Below are 16,385 nucleotides of genomic sequence, written 5' to 3'. Positions count from 1 at the left end.
GTATGCTATTAAATCTTGATTGCTTAATGGAAGCATGCTAAATAGGTTTGATTGTAAGCTTCTCTCTTCCATTAGTTTCTTGTCCATCCACCTTTTTGAGCGAGAGGACCACCACGAAGGTCACCTCTTCTTGCCTCCATCTAGGCACAGAGAGCTCTTCCATCACCCCCATAGCCATCGAGCATTCTGGTGTGACAATAAAGTGTGAGGATGATATGTATATGTATATGTACAATGTTGTAATCCTATAGACAAGCTTCCGGACTATCAAATGTATATGTATGTATGTTCGTATATGTATATGTATATGTACAATGTTGCAATGCTATAGACAAGCTTCCGGACTACCAAATGTCAGTGTCGATCTTGGGTGGACACAGGGGTAGGTGGACTCGTGTTTTCACTTGCAGATACGAATTTTCTTTTTTTCTTCATCAATACAGCGCTCAAAACAAGGGATCAAACAAATGTTTTATTTCTTCACTTGCAGGTACGAATTTTCTTTTTTATTCTTCTATTCTTGCACCATCCCCCACTCCAAAGTTAGCCCGTGTGGTGGTGCCTATGTACATGCTGGTTATGATGATATATGCCAACAGTAACACTCAAAAATTCCTGCCATGTGCTGCTTCTAGTTCTTTTCTATACATGAAGGTCAAACTCAACCCTCATGAAGCTTTAGTACTAAAGAGTCAAGACCAACTTTCTCATTTGTTTAGGTAGGAACACAACACAGCCAGTATATCTAGAATGTCATGGCTTAGAGATAGCTCAGATGCATACAAGCTGAACATCAGTCTGATTCTTTTTCTTTTTTTTAACATCAGAACATTTTGTAAGTGAATCTAATTTATGTATTTAGGATTCAGAAGAGACATTAATAATAAAGAACTAATTATATAACACATGTACTACTTTTTTCCCAATAGGGGTCAGGGTCGAACTCACCACCAGTGTCAGGGAAGGGTGGAGAGGGCAAGAACCCAAATACCACTTGTACTTAAGCTTGCAGGCAATAGGAGAAAGGTTTTTGAGTTAAAAGTTTTCTAGAGAGCAAAGCAATTAGTCAGATTTTAGTTTCAAAAAAACAGAGAGAAAATTGTGGAAAAAATACCACCTGTACACTCTAGCTACAAAAATGTTGAAGAGTTATAGACATTCTGTGTCTCAACCTCACCTCCCAGCTGCTAATCTTTACCTTTCTATCCCCTCGGTTTTCAGGTTTTCTCTTTTGAAGTCTCAAACCTCATGTATGGCTGTTTTACTAAAACCTTGGGCATTTTACAATTTCTTAAGAGTCGATTCTCCACCTTTATAAGCATGAATTTCTCACACCATGGTCTAGTGGTCATGGTCACGAGCATTGATTTGTGTTGCTTGTAGATCTTCATCTAAATAAGATTTGTGTTGCTTGTAGATCTTCATCTAAATAAGAACCCTCGGGTTTTTGAGATTCTTTCAGATCCTTGTTTCTTCTAGGACCTTCAACTCTGCACCCTCTTCTTCCTGGTTTGATTCAAGCCTTGTATTCTCCTCTAGACTTTATCCAGGTTGCCCTTGGAGCCATGCCACTTCCTTGTTTGCAAAAGCTAGCTGTTCCAAGGGTAATTTAATTACAAAAAAAGCATTGGTCTCTTTCTAAAAAGAAACCTTAATGCAACACCCAAAAAAAGTGTTTTAATGGAATGTTAGTTTTATTTTCATGTAATTGAGTTGGAAATTTAGAGCAGAATTTGGCCCTTGCCAGAGAGGCTATTGATTCCATGCTGCCCAGAAGGGAGCATGAAATTGAACCCGACATACACACACACACACATACAGCCTCTTCCACCATGCTGCCCAGAATGGTGCATGAGTTTGAACACTCCCACACACACACGCGCGCGCCCAAAAAAAAGGTAGTGCCGTAACGGTACATCAAATATATAGTCACCTGATCTTCTTTGCTTTGCACAAACTCCAGAAGCTCTTCATTGATGCTAACGAGCTCGTCGATACGTCGCTTCTGTTCCTCCACATCCTTTTGCATTGCTTGGATTTTTTCTGTGAGCTCGAATTTTTGGAATACGACGGCATCCATTCCAATTTGACCGGCTTTTATTATTCTATTTAATTCCTCCACTTTTTTATCTCTGTCCCATAATAAAGACTCGAGCGCAACACAATTATCTTCATACCGTACCACCTCTTGCATCAAGCGGCCTTTAGCTTCTTGGAGGCTTCCCAGCTGCCAAAAAGTATCCACTATAAAAATAAGATTCACAAAAGCCTCACGAGGATCAAGGCATATGTAACTCCTAGCATGTGTGTTAACTAAAGTTGAAACAGAAAGTTTTATGGAGTAATGAATTGTCCACATCAGTCTCTCCTCTCCTGCCCAGAGTCAGCGATCCGCCTTTCTCAAAATGCTTTTATCATCACCACTGGCATCTCCTTACTGACTTTTGAACTTCAGCTTCCATGCAGAGTAGCTCCTCCTCTAGCTCATCTATCAACCTTGGTGTGTGCTTACGTTGGCCCCCATCCCCTTTGTTTTGTGTAGTTAAATAGTCGATCAACCTCCTCAACTTCATTCAGAAAACCTGCCTCTCCACACCTATCTCTAGATGAGAGGTTAGCCTTCCCAACGCAAACTCTCACTGAGAGGCTAGTCTTCACGTGCTGCTAAAAGCCACTTTCTTGTCACCACCTGATTAAAAAATTCTAAAACATCCTATACAGAAGGCCGAGACTAGTGTTTTGAAAAGAAATTACACTAGTATTCAAGAAAAATCTGTCTTTACCTTCTCTTCCTTGGCTTGTGAAAACTCCAAAAGCTCTTCATTGATGCTGAGAAGCTCTTCGATCCGATGCCTTTGCTCCGCCACTTCCTTGTACAATTCCCGAATAACAGTCATGAGCTCGTACTTCTCCATCGTAATGGCTTCCGTTTCTTTCAAGATGGACTGTATCCGGCTTTCAAGATCCTCCACTTTCTTGTCTTTTCCTATGCATGAAGATTCTAAGGCAATGACCTTAAATTCGGCCTGTGCAAGCTGTTGCATCATCCCATCAATGATGCTTTGAAAATTCCCCTGCTGCAAATCAGAAAAACCAAAGCTGATGTCCACCTTCTACTGATTCCACCAAGATTAATTAAATTCCCTGCTTGATCGGGGGTATTCCCAACTAGGGCCCTAGTGCAGAGTCCTATGGCCAAGCCCGGGCCTTGTGCATAGCTATTTCAAAGTTTCTATTGTGATGTTTGATTCATAAACTTATTGTGAGGTTTTCGAGGTTTTAAGCTTGTTTTAACAAAATCAGGTTGATTGAGGATAGATTATTGAAGCCTAGAGCAGTAAGTGGTATCGAAGCAAGATTAGAATTTCCTTGTTCATGCATCCAATTGAGATTTCTGTGCTTTAAAATCGTCCAATTGCTTCAACTTTCACTCGATTAATCCAACTTTCAGACCAATTTCTCAATATGGCTAATTAATGCCAAATTGTGCCGATTTTACCCAGTTAAGCTCAATTTGGCCAATGGAGCCCAATTGAATTAATTACATTTATGATCAAATTAGTGCATCCCCCTCTTAGCTTTAATTAACCCTAGATTTGCACCCCCCACTAGCAAACCCATGACAACTAACAACTCCTCCAAAGAGCTGTTAGCAGGTTGTGTGTGTTTTTTTTCCAAGTAGCTCAATTTGGTTGCACATTCTTCCTTTACAAGATAAGTTAAAGAAGTTAATTACAGTTTTATGTGGTTCACAGATTCGCGACTGATTTGACTCGCCTGCGAGCTCCGCTCTCCCCCCCCCCGCTGCTTCTCGCCATCGCGCCTCACCTTCCCCCCCCCGCCAGCCCTCCGCGGTCTCCTCCGCCCTCTCCCCCGCCTTCTTCATCGCACCCCTTTACGCCGCCTCCCCTCCGCCTTCTGCCTCGCGTTTCTCCCCCGCCTTCACCCCCCCGCCTCCACTCCCCCGCCTCCCTCCTCTTCTTCGCTTTCTTCCCCCCCCGCCTTCTCTTCCTTCGCCTCCCTCCTCGTTGCATTCCCCGCCTCTCCCCCCGCCGTTTACTTCCTTCCCCATTCCTTCTTCCTCCGCCTCTCTATCATCCTTCGCCTCCCCCTCTCTTCTCTCCCTCGCCACCTCTCCCCCCTCCGCCCTTTTTCTCCTCCCTTCCGTCCCGCCCCTTCGCCCACCGTTAACTCCTCCCCGCCTCAGCTCCCCCCCCCCCCCCCCCCCCGCGCCCCGCCCCCGCTATCCTGTATCCCGCCGCTTCTCTTTTTTCCTCGCAGGGCTGTGTCCCTCCCGTTGGTGACCCCGGTTTCTGGCTTTTTCCCTCTGGAGGACTCCATGGAAGCCGCTCCGACTAACCCTGCCGATTCCGGTCTCCGTCTGGAGTTCACAGCTGAAGATCTTCAGTTGTTTGTTTCCACAGTTTCCGCTCTTGAGGCCTCCTCCTTGGTCTGCAAGATAGTGGGTAGCCGTCCGATGCGGAGAGAGCTTCGCGACCTTCTGCAAGGCAGCCTTGTTGGCGTGCCCGCCAAGATCGTCAGCGTGGATTTTTTGGGACGTGGCTACTATCAGGTGGATTTCGAGTCCCCACAGGCAGCTCAGATGGTGCTGGCTCGGAGCCCCATTGCCCTCCGCTCTTCCCGGGCGTTCCTGGCGCGATGGACTCATGGTTTCGACCCCGCTTCTGACCCGCTAGCAGGCGCGACAGGTTTCCCCGTCACTATCTGTTTTCCTGGACTCCGTAGGGAGTACTTGCCCCTCTTGTCATCCATTGGCAAGGCGTTCGGGCAGGTGGTGGAGACGCCTCAGACAGCGGCTTCAGTGATTGCTCGGGCAGCAGGACTCCCGGCCATTCGGGTTGTGGTTCCGTCACCGAAGTCCCTCCCGAAGACGATCCTTCTCCCTTGTCTTTCTGGAGGACATATGATACAGCGCGTGGAGTATTCGGGCCTCCCCGGCCAGTGTTACATATGTCGGGAGATGGGCCATCTCGCACGCGCCTGTCCCCGCAAGGGGGCTCATCCTTCACGTTATGCCGCCTCCGGACCCCCTGCAACAGGAGACCCGAGGGGTGGCCATCCACTTCAGAGACCGGACATCCCTGGCTCGTCACAGCAGGCGCCATCATCTGACGAGCAGGCCCCGGCGGAGGATGCCGCGCAGTCCCAGGAGGCTGGCGGATGGCAGGAGGTTCGCCGGCGGAAACGCCCGGCCCGCAGGGACCGTCGTCGCAGACGCCAGCAGGCAGCACAGGCTGGCGGACAGGCGACTCCGGCTGGCGTACAGGCACCTACCCGCACTTATGCTCCTGTCAGGGAGAGGCGGCCAGCAGGTCCCACCCCGATGGACGAGGATTCAGACTCAGTGCCCGTTGAGGCCGCTGGTGGAGCCTTCCACGTGGAGACCCCGCTCCCACCTCCCCCCGCGGGGGGCCCCCCACCCTCCTTGGAGCAGATTCCTGAGGATCCTGGGCCGCACTCTTCGACCCCCGGCTCCCCTTCCCCTCACCCGGAGAGCACTCCTTCCACCCTTCCTTCTCCCCCCCCAGCCCCCCCTCTCCCGCCTCCCCCGGCGGCCCCCCCTGACACCTATCCTCTGGCAGATGCCTCTCCATCCTCTCCTCGCTCTCCCCCCTCCTCGCCACGAGCCCCCATCCCTCCCTCGGCCTCTCCAGGATACTTCGCCAGACCACCCACTGCCCCGGGGCAGCGCAGCTGGGTAGGCCAGAGCTCAGTCCAGCGGCTGTTCCACCGCCACTCCGGGCCGGTGGAGATGGCGATCCTCGCCTCGCCCGCCACAGAGTTCTCTCCAGCCTCCCCTGGGGGGCCCCCGCGAGTGATGGGGCTACCAGTGGATTACGGTTTTTTCAGGTGCCTCCAGCTGGATGCTGGCCCGTTCGAGACACTGGTCGCGCCCTTGCGAGTTTGCGTGGTGTGCCATCCCTCTCGTTCTCCCTCTGTGGTGAGCAGCATGGTGGCTTTCTCCTTTCCTCTCAGTGTTGCCCCAGACACAGCATGGGATTGCAACTCTGTAGAGGAAGTTTTGCGTGATCAGATACTGGAGTTTTCTCATCACTTCAGTGACTTGGGGCTCACGGACCTATTGCAGACCCGATTACACTCAGCCCGCATGAGCCTGTTTGGTATAGGAGACTGGCGGGCGGATCCGGTCCACACCTCAGTTGAGGCGGTGCTTCTGATTCTCCTCCATGCCGCCCCGAGGGTGCAGCCTACCTTTAGATACATATATGCAGAGGATTGGTCTCACGCCTATGCCCTAGACAGGGCGAAGGCGGAGTGGGGCTGGACACAGAGACAGGTCACCCTTTTTTTGGAGAGACTCCGCACCCGGACAGACAGTGATTATTCTCCCTCCAAGCCGGCGCCCAAGACTCACAGAGTGGAGGGCAGATCATCCGGGCCGGCTGAGAGGGGTGAGCCAGTGGAGGCTGCTTCACTTGCCATAGCTCATCCATGAGGATCCTCTCATGGAACATCCAGGGTCTCGGTGGACATCGCTGCTACATTGGCCGGGGCAGACTTCGCCAGGAGATCCAGAGGGCTCTCGTTGGAGGACCCATCGATATCCTTTTCATCCAGGAGCACCACCTTTCTGCTGGGCGTACCCGCACCTGCGGGAAGATCTTGCCTGGCAGGAGTCACACTTTTTGGTCACCGGCATATGGCTCCCAGGGGAACCAGGGTGGAGTATGCATCTCAGTCAGCGAGCAGCTTCTATCTGAAGTTGTGGACTCTGGCATTCTGGTCCAGGGTCGTGCGCAGTGGATCATCCTTCGGGTTGGGGAAGACCGCATTGGCTTCCTCAACTTCTACGCCCCTAATGGGGCGACCGGGAGAGCCGAGTTCTGGAGCACCATTAGGCAGTCCCTCCCCTTGGCAGACCACTGGTGCCTCGGAGGGGATTGCAACATGCTGGAGGATGCAGAGGACAGGATGGGGGGCAGCCAGGAGACCATTCATGGGCCGGAGCTAGCTGCCTGGGAGGAACTAGTGCTTCAGGTGAGAGGCCAGGATCCGTGGACTCTCCCGGAGTTTGGCAGGTTGCAGGGGAGCCTATCTTTCTCGCGCTCGGATAGACGGGCCACAGGGGTTAACCTATCCCGCATCGACAGGTTTTACATTGATGAGTGGGCCTGTGATAGAGGTGGCACAGTGGGCATACTTGCAGGCTCCTCGTTTTCAGATCACTATCCAGTGCTTCTCCAGATTGAGGACCCCACGAGAGGAGAGCAGAGCCAGAGCGTCCGGATTCCAGATTGTCTCATAGAGGAGCCCGAGATTGCGATCGGAGTTGAGCAGGTCTGGCAGGAGCTGCAGTTCAGGAGAGGATCGGCAGCCAGCGATCTTGCCAGTGGCTTGCAGGAGATTAGCCAGATGCTCAGACAGGCTGCCCTGGACCGGCTGGAGGCTTTCAGAGAGCAGGAGAGGAGCCTACGGAGGAGTCTAGCGTCCCTCCAGAGACTCCAGGAGAGGGATCCTACGAGCCCTTGGATCTCAGAGCAGATGGAGTCAGCTCGCACGGAGATCAGATCCATCGAGGAGAGGAGGGTGGAGTTCCGATTCCATGCTCGGGCTTCCTTTTGGACACAGGCTGGGGACAGAGTGACTCGAGATTTCTTTGAGGCGACAGGGCCTCGCTTCAGACGAGAGGGTCTCAGGCGTCTCCGGCAGGCTGATGGCCAGGTTGTGGTGGATCCCCCCAGGGTTCGGGCTATAGCCACAGATTTTTACAGGGACCTTCTCTCTGCTGAGCCAGCAGATGACAGGGTGAGAGAGGCTCGGGAGGCAGTCTGGAGCTTCACGAGACCGGTTGTGCCGGCCCATTTACAGCACTCCCTTCTCTCCCCCTTCTCGGATACGGAACTGGAGGAGGCTCTTCAGGCATTACCTCGGGGCAAATGCCCAGGAGAGGACGGTCTTTCGGTGGCTTTCTTCCAGAGGTACTGGGGCCTCTTACACAGGGGCTTCAGATTGGCATTCCAGGAGATTATGGAGTCAGGAGTCATGCCGGACAGCATGGCTGAGGGTTTGATCCACTTGATCCCCAAAGAGGGAGGAGACAGACTGGAGATTAGACAGTGGAGACCGATCACCTTGCTAGGCACGGCCTACAAGGTCCTAGCTAAGGCGATCAGCAGGCGGCTTCAGCCTCACCTTCCGGACATCATCCACTCCACGCAGACTGGCTTCATCCAGGATAGGAGCATTCTGGATAACATTTTCTCCTTCTGGGAGGCTACGGCTCTGGCTAGATTTCGACAGGAGGATCTGGCAGTGCTCCTTCTCGACTTCGAGAAGGCATATGATCGGGTGGACTGGGCCTTCTTGGAAGGCACTATGGAGAGGATGGGCTTCCCCCCTCAGTGGATCCGTGGGGTCTCTGCACTCTACTCATCGGCTCATAGCCAGGTGCTGATACAGGGCGTGCGCGGAGAGAGGTTCCAGCTCTCGCGCTCGGTGCGGCAGGGGTGCCCCTTAGCACCCTTTCTTTTTCTTTTTGTGGCGGAGGCCATGAGCACTTTTTTGACGGCACAGGATACAGGTTTGCGGGGCCTCCAGCTTCCCATCCGTACCTCGGAGGAGCTCCTAGACTCGGAGTTTGCGGATGACACTGCTGTCTATCTTCAGGGAGGTGAGGAGAACCTCCGCCGCTTCGCCTTAGCCATGGACAGGTTTTGCAGAGCTTCGGGCGCTTTGATCAACTGGCACAAGTCGTGTGGGCTGTGGGTCAGCTCTATGCCCTCCCCGACTTGGAGGCCAGTTGACGGTTTTCAGTGGCTGCCCCCTGGCACTACAGTGCGTTATTTGGGATGTTATGTGGGCATTGACATATCTCCGGAGCAGCAGATAGCCCCCCTTCTTCTGAGCATTCGGAAGAAGCTTCTGTATTGGAGTACCGCTCGTTTATCTCTGGCTGGCCGAGTAGTTGTGGCCAACCAGGTTCTGCTTGCTACTATGTGGTACATCACTTCCTGCTGGGCCTTCTCTCGGGCATGCATTGGCCAGGTGCAGCGGCTCATCAGGAACTTTCTTTGGTCCGGTGGCGACGGGCGGCCCGCCAGGGCCAAGGTGGCATGGGCGGTGATCACTCAGCCGAGGGAGAGAGGCGGCCTGGGCATTGTTGATCCTATTTGCCAAAGCCAAGCATTGCTTGGCAAGTTGGTAGTTCGTGGCCTCCTGCCAGGCGCTGAGCCGTGGAAGGAGTTTCTTGTTTCCAGGATGCTCAGCCGCACCCCCTCTCTTAGCGGCCCCTGGACCCCCAGCATTAGGTGGATCTTTACAGAGCAGCGATCCAGAGGAGTGGGCCTTGGCTTCGAGGAGCGTTTTGCAGCTAGCCTTCTGAGGGCCTGGTCGCATCTGAGGCCGTCACTCTTCCAGACTCCTCCGGGCACCGATGAGGAGCGCCTGAGGCAGCCATTGATCTGGAACCCCTTGATTCGACTTCCCAGTGGCCATATGGTTGGATCGCGGTCTCACGTGTCGTGGGGCCCTTTGAGCTCCGGCCCAGCCCAGTCCCTGGACGACTGGATATGTTTTCAGCAGCTGCCTCTTGAGGCCCAGGAGAGGAGACTCAGTGGGATGAGGGGCAGAGAGTTGATGAGACAGGACATTGAGGCGGCCATCCCCCGGGAGTGGCGGACCCCAGTACAGGACCCTCCACCTCCACAGTGGATGGGTGTCTTTACTCGGCATGAGATCCTTCTAGCGGTCTGCGGCACAGCGGAGAGAGTCGCCCCACTCACTTTCGAGGTGGGAGAGGGTGGCCAGCTTCAGAGGACACGACTAGATTTGGATGGGCTCCAGGGTTGTATTCTTCAGAGGGTGCGGGTGGTCGGCTTTCATCAGAGACAGTGGCATGTAGACCCCTCACCGGCCTCGATAGGAGAGGACTGTTCTTGGAGATTATGGGCTTGGGACAGCAGGCCTCTTATTCGCCTTCAGTGGGATCCAGGTGAGTGGTTTTGGCGAGATCCCTACTTGGCCCCTACCAGCCCAGGCATCCCCTTTTTTCAGTACACAGCGAGGCTGGGGCGGCGGATTCAGAGGCACAGGATAGCGAGCACCCCGGCGGCGGCCGAGCATTGGCGGCGACAGGGGCTCTCCCCTGCCTTTCTTAGGGACTTCTGGCAGCGCCTGTGGGCTAGCTTCCGGCCCCGGAAGGTGACGCTTTTTCTCTGGCTCACAGCGCATAGAGGACTGGCTGTGGGGGCATGGCTAGCTTTTGGCAGACACCCAGCGTCCTGCCCTCGGTGCGGCCATGCACAGGAGTCGCAGCGGCACTGCTTATGGGATTGCCCACAGGCTCAGCAGGTCTGGCAGCGCGCTCTCAGGATGGTTTTTGCAGGCTCACCAGGTGAGATGCTGGTGACGTGGGGTGCGGTGGCTTGGGCCACGGACAGCGGCCCGGCCCTTGGATATGAGGACGTCCCTGGCAGCGCGACCATCCAGGTCTCTGACAGGGCGATGGCGGTGGTTCCGACGACAGACTTCTCATCGGCAGCCCCTCAGGAGGGGGTCGGGCACAGATGGGAGATGATCAGCAGCATGACGGCTTGGCACATATGGAGAGCCCGATGCAGGGAGGCCATTGACCGCCAGGCGACTCCACCGGCGGAGGTCATACAGGCCCTCTGGGTGGACATCATTCACACCTTGAGAGGACACTGGGGGAAACTCCAGGGCGACTCGGATCGCATGAGAGGGCGCCGCAAGGCTTTCCTCCGCACTTGGCACCCTGGCCCTTTCCTCACCGCGAGGGGCGAGGATGTCACTTGGCACTACAGGCCTCCAGTCTGGCTTTTCTCACCTCCCACATGTACTACTAGGTAGCCCCCCCCAGAGAGCGGCCAGCCACGGGGGTGGAGCTCAGGAGTTCACTGTGTTTTATCCCTCCTTGCGAGGTGAGCTTTGTAGCCTTATGGCGTTTTCTCATTAACTAATAGAAGGATCTTTTTCCCCAAAAAAAAAAAAAAAAAAGAAGAAGAAGTTAATTACATATATTAGAGCTCAAAATAAATTAATCTCTATGTATAAAAAACTGCTAGGTGACTATGTTAAGCTAAAGCTTGCGACCGTCCCTGATCAATCCCTGGAGAAGCATCAAGTAGAGAAAGCTTCTCACTAACATCCATAGGAGAAAATACTGGTCTGCACCTAGTCATCTGAAATCTGTCGAGAATCTCCCGTGTACTTCTGCTAAGAGAAGAAAATGCCCTTTGAGGTTTGCCAAATCTCAAAGCCAAGAAAATAATGCAGAAGGCCAAGATCCGTCATCTCAAACTCTGTCTCCAAAGCATCCATGACAGAACAGATCCTAACAGAAAAAGAACCTGTAAAGATGAGGTCATCGACATAGACCACAATGATAACAATCAATCAACCCCCACTCAAGGAGGATATAAAGGTTCGAATCTGCATGAGAACGACGCATGCCGAGCTTCTTGTTGGGGTAAAGGCATTATGCCCACCCTTATAGTGTGTACAAGCCCATAAGTTATAGTACATAGTACACTTAGTACTTTTAATGTACTAAGTGCACTATGTGTACTAGTGCAATATACATGTGTGATAGGGGAGTCACACACTCATGCCTCATGAGTTGACTTATCCCCACAACTCTCTCTCTCTCTCTCCCTTGTTCTCTCTGTGTATGTCTCCCACATGAATTAACCTAACCCTAATTCCTGTTTCTCCTACACAACTGGTATCAGAGCAAGTCACTCCTGGAGCTACCCATTTTCAGTTGTGCGCCTTCAAGCTGCTGGCTGCACTTCCGTTCAGACTGTCCCGTTTTGCCATCGCTCTGCTCAGCCAATCTTGGCGGCACTACTCCAGGCAGAACCACCTCTGCCCCTTTCCGTTGGCTGAACGGCGCTAGTTGGAGAATCATCAATAGCCAGCCAACGGGCGGTCCTTGCATCTCAGCCAGCAGAGCTCAGCCCACTTTGTGCTTACACGGACAGGGTACCTTTTCTCTGCAGTTTTGGCCTCCTCCGACGCATCCGTGCGCATTCACATGGCCATCGCTGTCCAGTTCGTCCGCACCCAGTGTCCAGCCATGTTGGGGTAATCGTGGAGTTCTAGCGCTGCTGGCGGAGACGGCGAAGGCAGCCAGGCGGACACGTAGGCAGTCGGCGTTGAGGCGTTTAATCGCGATTCGGCTGGCTACAAAGTGTATTAGCACTGGGCGTTAGACAAGTAAGCGAAGGCTACTAGGCTACAGGCGAAGACGGCGCTGCTCGTCACCTTCCCCACGGCGATTCAAATCGTCGCTGCTCGTCACCTTCCCCCACAGAAGCTAAGCGTAGGCAGCCTGCAGCGTGGGTGTACAGCTAGGTAACAGCTCTGCAACCGATTCAAGAGCACGTTCATTAGCCCGTGCATCAGCTACAGCTGCAGAAGCATCAGCATCAGCATCAATAGCAGCACCAAATTCTTCAACTTTTTTTTTTCTTGCAACAACAAAACCCGCCTGCAAATCAGAGAAAAATCAAAAAATTACAAGGTATTCTGCTTCATTTTTTTTGGGATTTGCAATTGAGCAAGTACAGTAATCAATTGCGCAGGTACAGGTGCCCAATTGCTCAATTTTTGAGCAAAATTGGCAAAATTGGGTGACATTGGTCACAATCAGGATCAATTTGCAGGAAATTGGATGTCGAAATTTGGGGCTTTTGATGTAATTGTGCAATTAAGCACTCATACATGCTGTATGATGTAAAAAATCGCACATTTGGGCACAATTTGCAGCAAATTGCAGTGCAAATCAAGGGGCTTTTGTGCCGATTGTATTGATTTGCAAAATTTGCAGCAAATTGCAGTGCAAATCAAGGGGCTTTTGTGCCGATTTGGTTGATTTGCATGCAGGCACTCGCAGGTGATGCTATGGATAATGTGTTAATGCCTTACAAACACTCAATGTGCCTGTAAATCAAGGGGCTTTCATGTATTGGATGTATATGTGGCCAGGGGGAAGCATCGTGAACACTCTGGATGCCTTCATGTGCGTCAATGTACCATGTATGATCAGAAATTGATCTTAATTCAAGGGGCTTTTCAAGTTTGTATGCTTGTTGAGCTTGGCAAAGCAGCAGGCAAGACATTTATGCCTTGAATCCTCAAAAATCAGCTTGCAGTCAAGGGGCTTTTGCCCAATTTCTATTCGGGACTGTTGTATGCAGTGTACAGGACTGTAAAAGTCTGATTTTCACTCATTTGGACAGCCAGGAGAGCATTTATTGCTATTGTACCTGCTGGTACAGATTTGGCACAGCTTTGTGCAAGTTTTGGCATCGCTGTACACTGATTTGAGTGAGGAAAAGGTTCAATTTCAGCTGCTGTACTTGCCGGTACAGGTTTGGTACATCATTGGTGAGCACTTGGTACTGCTGTACAGTACTTTGGAAGGGCAACAGAGCACATTTAAGGTGCTGTCCAAAATCTGCAGCAACCAGATTTTGGTGATTTCATCACATAAAGTGGGAGTAGAGTTGCATTTGTGCTTCCGCAGTGGGAGATAAAGCTTGGGAGAAAAACTGTGAGCACTTTGTGTGCTTTTGGTGCAGTGTTTGCACATTCTGCAGGGAGTCAGGCATTGACAGGTTGCATATTGCTATGGCAACCACAGGTGAGAGCTCTTCATTGCTTCACATCAAGAAACTTGAAGGCTCGCATAACTATGATATTTGGCAAACCCAGTGCTATAATGTGTTGCTCCAGAAAAAGCAGCACAAGCCTATCAAAGAAAGGGGTGTAATGCCCGCTTCTCTTACTGCTGAAGAGTGGGAAGATATGGATGAGCTGGCAAGATCTACTATCATGTTGTCTGTGTCAGACTCATTACTTTTCAGCATTCGTGAAGAGAAGACAGCTTGGGGAATGTGGCAGAGATTGCAGGACTTGTATGCCCAACAAAGTGCCTCAAGCAAAGTATATTGGTTGAAGAAACTCATAGGTCTTCAGATGAAGGAAGGGGCGTCTATGACAGCCCATCTAAATGAGTTTAATGGTATTGTCAGCCAGGTCATTAATCAAAAGTTGGCAATGGACGATGAGTTCAAAGCCACTTTTCTGTTATGCACTTTGCCAGAGAGTTGGGACACATTCAGGACAGCCACTAGCAATTCGCATGCTATGCTGTCATATGCAGATGTTGAGGGTGCTCTTCTTCAAGAAGAGATGAACAGGAAAAACAACTCTGTTGGAAAGTCCAATGCAATGAATGCACGTGGGAGATCCCAGCAAAGGGGTAAAAGCCAAGAACGGGGAAGGAGCAAGTCTCGCTCCAAAAAGGATTTGGAATGCCATTATTGTGGCAAGAAGGGACACATTAAAAAGCAATGCTACAAATGGAAAAATGATCAAAAGGAAAAGGGAAAAGGCAAAGACAAAGACAAAGAGAAAGATGAAGCCAAAGATGTAAAGCCAAAGGGCAAAAGTGGAGTCAAGATTGAAGAAATCAATGTGTCACATGCAGGTGGCAGTGAGGATGAGGTCCTATTTACTTCTTCACTTGATGCCCATTCACTTCTTACAGGTGGTCATGGTATGCACTCATGGATCATTGATTCAGGTGCCTCCTTTCATGTCACAGGTTGCAGAGACTTGTTTGTCAGGTATACTGCTGGCAATGAAGGAGTGGTTTATTTGGATGATAACCATGCATGCAAGATTCTTGGCAGAGGTGATGTGAGGCTTGTGTTTTCAGATGGCTCACAGCTTATGCTCCATGATGTCAGGCATGTGCCTGAGATCAAGAAGAATCTGCTTTCTACTGGACAGCTTGATGATGCTGATTATGTTACCACATTTGGTCGTGGAAAGTGGAAGATTAGTAAGGGCTCACTGGTTGTTGCCAGAGGCTCTAAGGTGGACACTCTTTACTTTATGCATGCAAGTGTTTGTCACCATGCTAATGTAAATGCAACCGAGCTGCCAGAAATCTCTATGTGGCATAGCCGGTTGGGACACATGAGTGTCAAGGAAATGGAGCAATTGTCTCGTTTGGGTTACTTGCCTTCTCTAAAGTTTTCAAGTTTTCAGTTTTGTGAGCATTGTATATATGGCAGGCAACTACAGTGCCCCCACAAGAAAGCTCTTGGACAGAAAGATGCTCAGTTAGAGCTTGTGCATACAGATGTATGTGAGATGCCTCAGCTTTCTTTGGGAGGGGCAAAATACTTTGTGTCTTTTATAGATGATGCCACACGCAAGGTGTGGGTTTATCCTCTTCGTTTGAAGAGTGATACATTCTCAGTGTTTGAGAAGTTTGTTGCTCTTGTTGAGAATCAAACTGGCAAAACACTGAAAGCTTTGCGTTCCGACAATGGTGGAGAGTACATGTCCAAACAGTTTCAGGACTTTTGTGATGCTAAAGGCATCAAGAGGGAGCTCTCTACTCCTTATGATCCTCCACAAAACGGGACAGCAGAGAGGATGAACAGGACCATACAGGAGAAGGTCCATTCTATGTTGTCACATGCTGCGTTACCTCATGGTTTTTGGGCTGAAGCTGTTATGACAGCCGTTCACCTTATAAATAGGTCACCTAACACGAGGCTTGGTGGGAAAGTGCCAGAGGAAGTATGGACAGGGAAGCCTCCGTCATACAAGCACTTGAGAGTGTTTGGTTGCGTTGCGTACGTGCACATACGCAGGGAAATGCGCACCAAATTTGATCCTAAGTCTCACAAATGCATATTCCTAGGATATGGTGGCAGAGGCGAAATGGGGTATAGACTTTGGGATCCCGTGAATAGAAAGATCATACGCAGCAATGATGTCATTTTTTATGAAACATGCATGTATAAGGAGCCTGCAAGGCAACAGGAGCCTGGCAGAGTCATCTTTGATGATGATGGACATCATGGACAACAACAAAGGGCTGTAAATCAGCCATTACAGCAGGAAAACCAGCCCTTAAATGGTGCTGAAAATGGTCCAAATGGACAGCCAGATATGGCAGAAGATATCCCTATGGATATACCACAGTTAGAGGAGATACCGGGCATGATTTTTCAGCCTTATGGCATGGAACAGGAGCCACCAATGGGTGATATGCAGGCTGGACAGCAACCTGCAAATGATGGTCATTGGGTACGGAGGTCCACTAGACCCTCCAGAGCCCCTGACAGGTTTGTTCCAGGGGTTGACTACTTGATGCTCACTGACTGTGGGGAGCCCTCACGTTATAAGGAGGCTTTACAGAGGGCAGACAAAGCTCTTTGGGAGCATGCCATGAAGTCAGAGATGGATTCTCTGCATTAAAAAAAAAACTTGGAAGTTGGTGCATTTGCCTGCAGGCAAGAAGGTTTTGCCTTGCAAGTGGGTATACAGGCTCAAAGTTGCACCAGATGCAAAGCCAA

General features: G+C 51.0%; 1 protein-coding gene across 5 annotated transcripts in view; it reads right to left on the bottom strand.

The window, feature by feature from the left end:
- Positions 1-497: 497 nt before the first annotated feature.
- LOC147603888 (uncharacterized) overlaps positions 498-16,385 on the bottom strand; it is a 32,234-nt gene continuing 16,346 nt past the window's right edge. For 2 of the 5 annotated variants that reach the window (XM_086795962.1, XM_086795964.1), the window contains exons 6-8: positions 2,784-3,077; positions 1,934-2,227; positions 1,043-1,593 (exon numbers count right to left, since the gene is read on the bottom strand). In XM_086795962.1, coding sequence (XP_086652088.1) covers positions 1,543-1,593; positions 1,934-2,227; positions 2,784-3,077 — 639 coding nt within the window. In that variant the 3' untranslated portion in view covers positions 1,043-1,542. Of the gene's footprint in view, positions 648-1,042; positions 1,594-1,933; positions 2,228-2,783; positions 3,078-16,385 lie in introns of those variants that run through there. The other 3 variants (XM_086795963.1, XM_086795965.1, XR_015265513.1) reach the window with 2 other exon arrangements.

This window comes from Cibotium barometz, chromosome 63, assembly GCF_041138505.1.
Source record: "Cibotium barometz isolate CiBa-2024 chromosome 63, ASM4113850v1, whole genome shotgun sequence".
Lineage (NCBI taxonomy): Eukaryota > Viridiplantae > Streptophyta > Polypodiopsida > Cyatheales > Cibotiaceae > Cibotium > Cibotium barometz.
The sequence above is the reverse complement of the archived record's forward strand: the minus strand, read 5'-3'. Positions and strand labels throughout refer to the sequence as shown.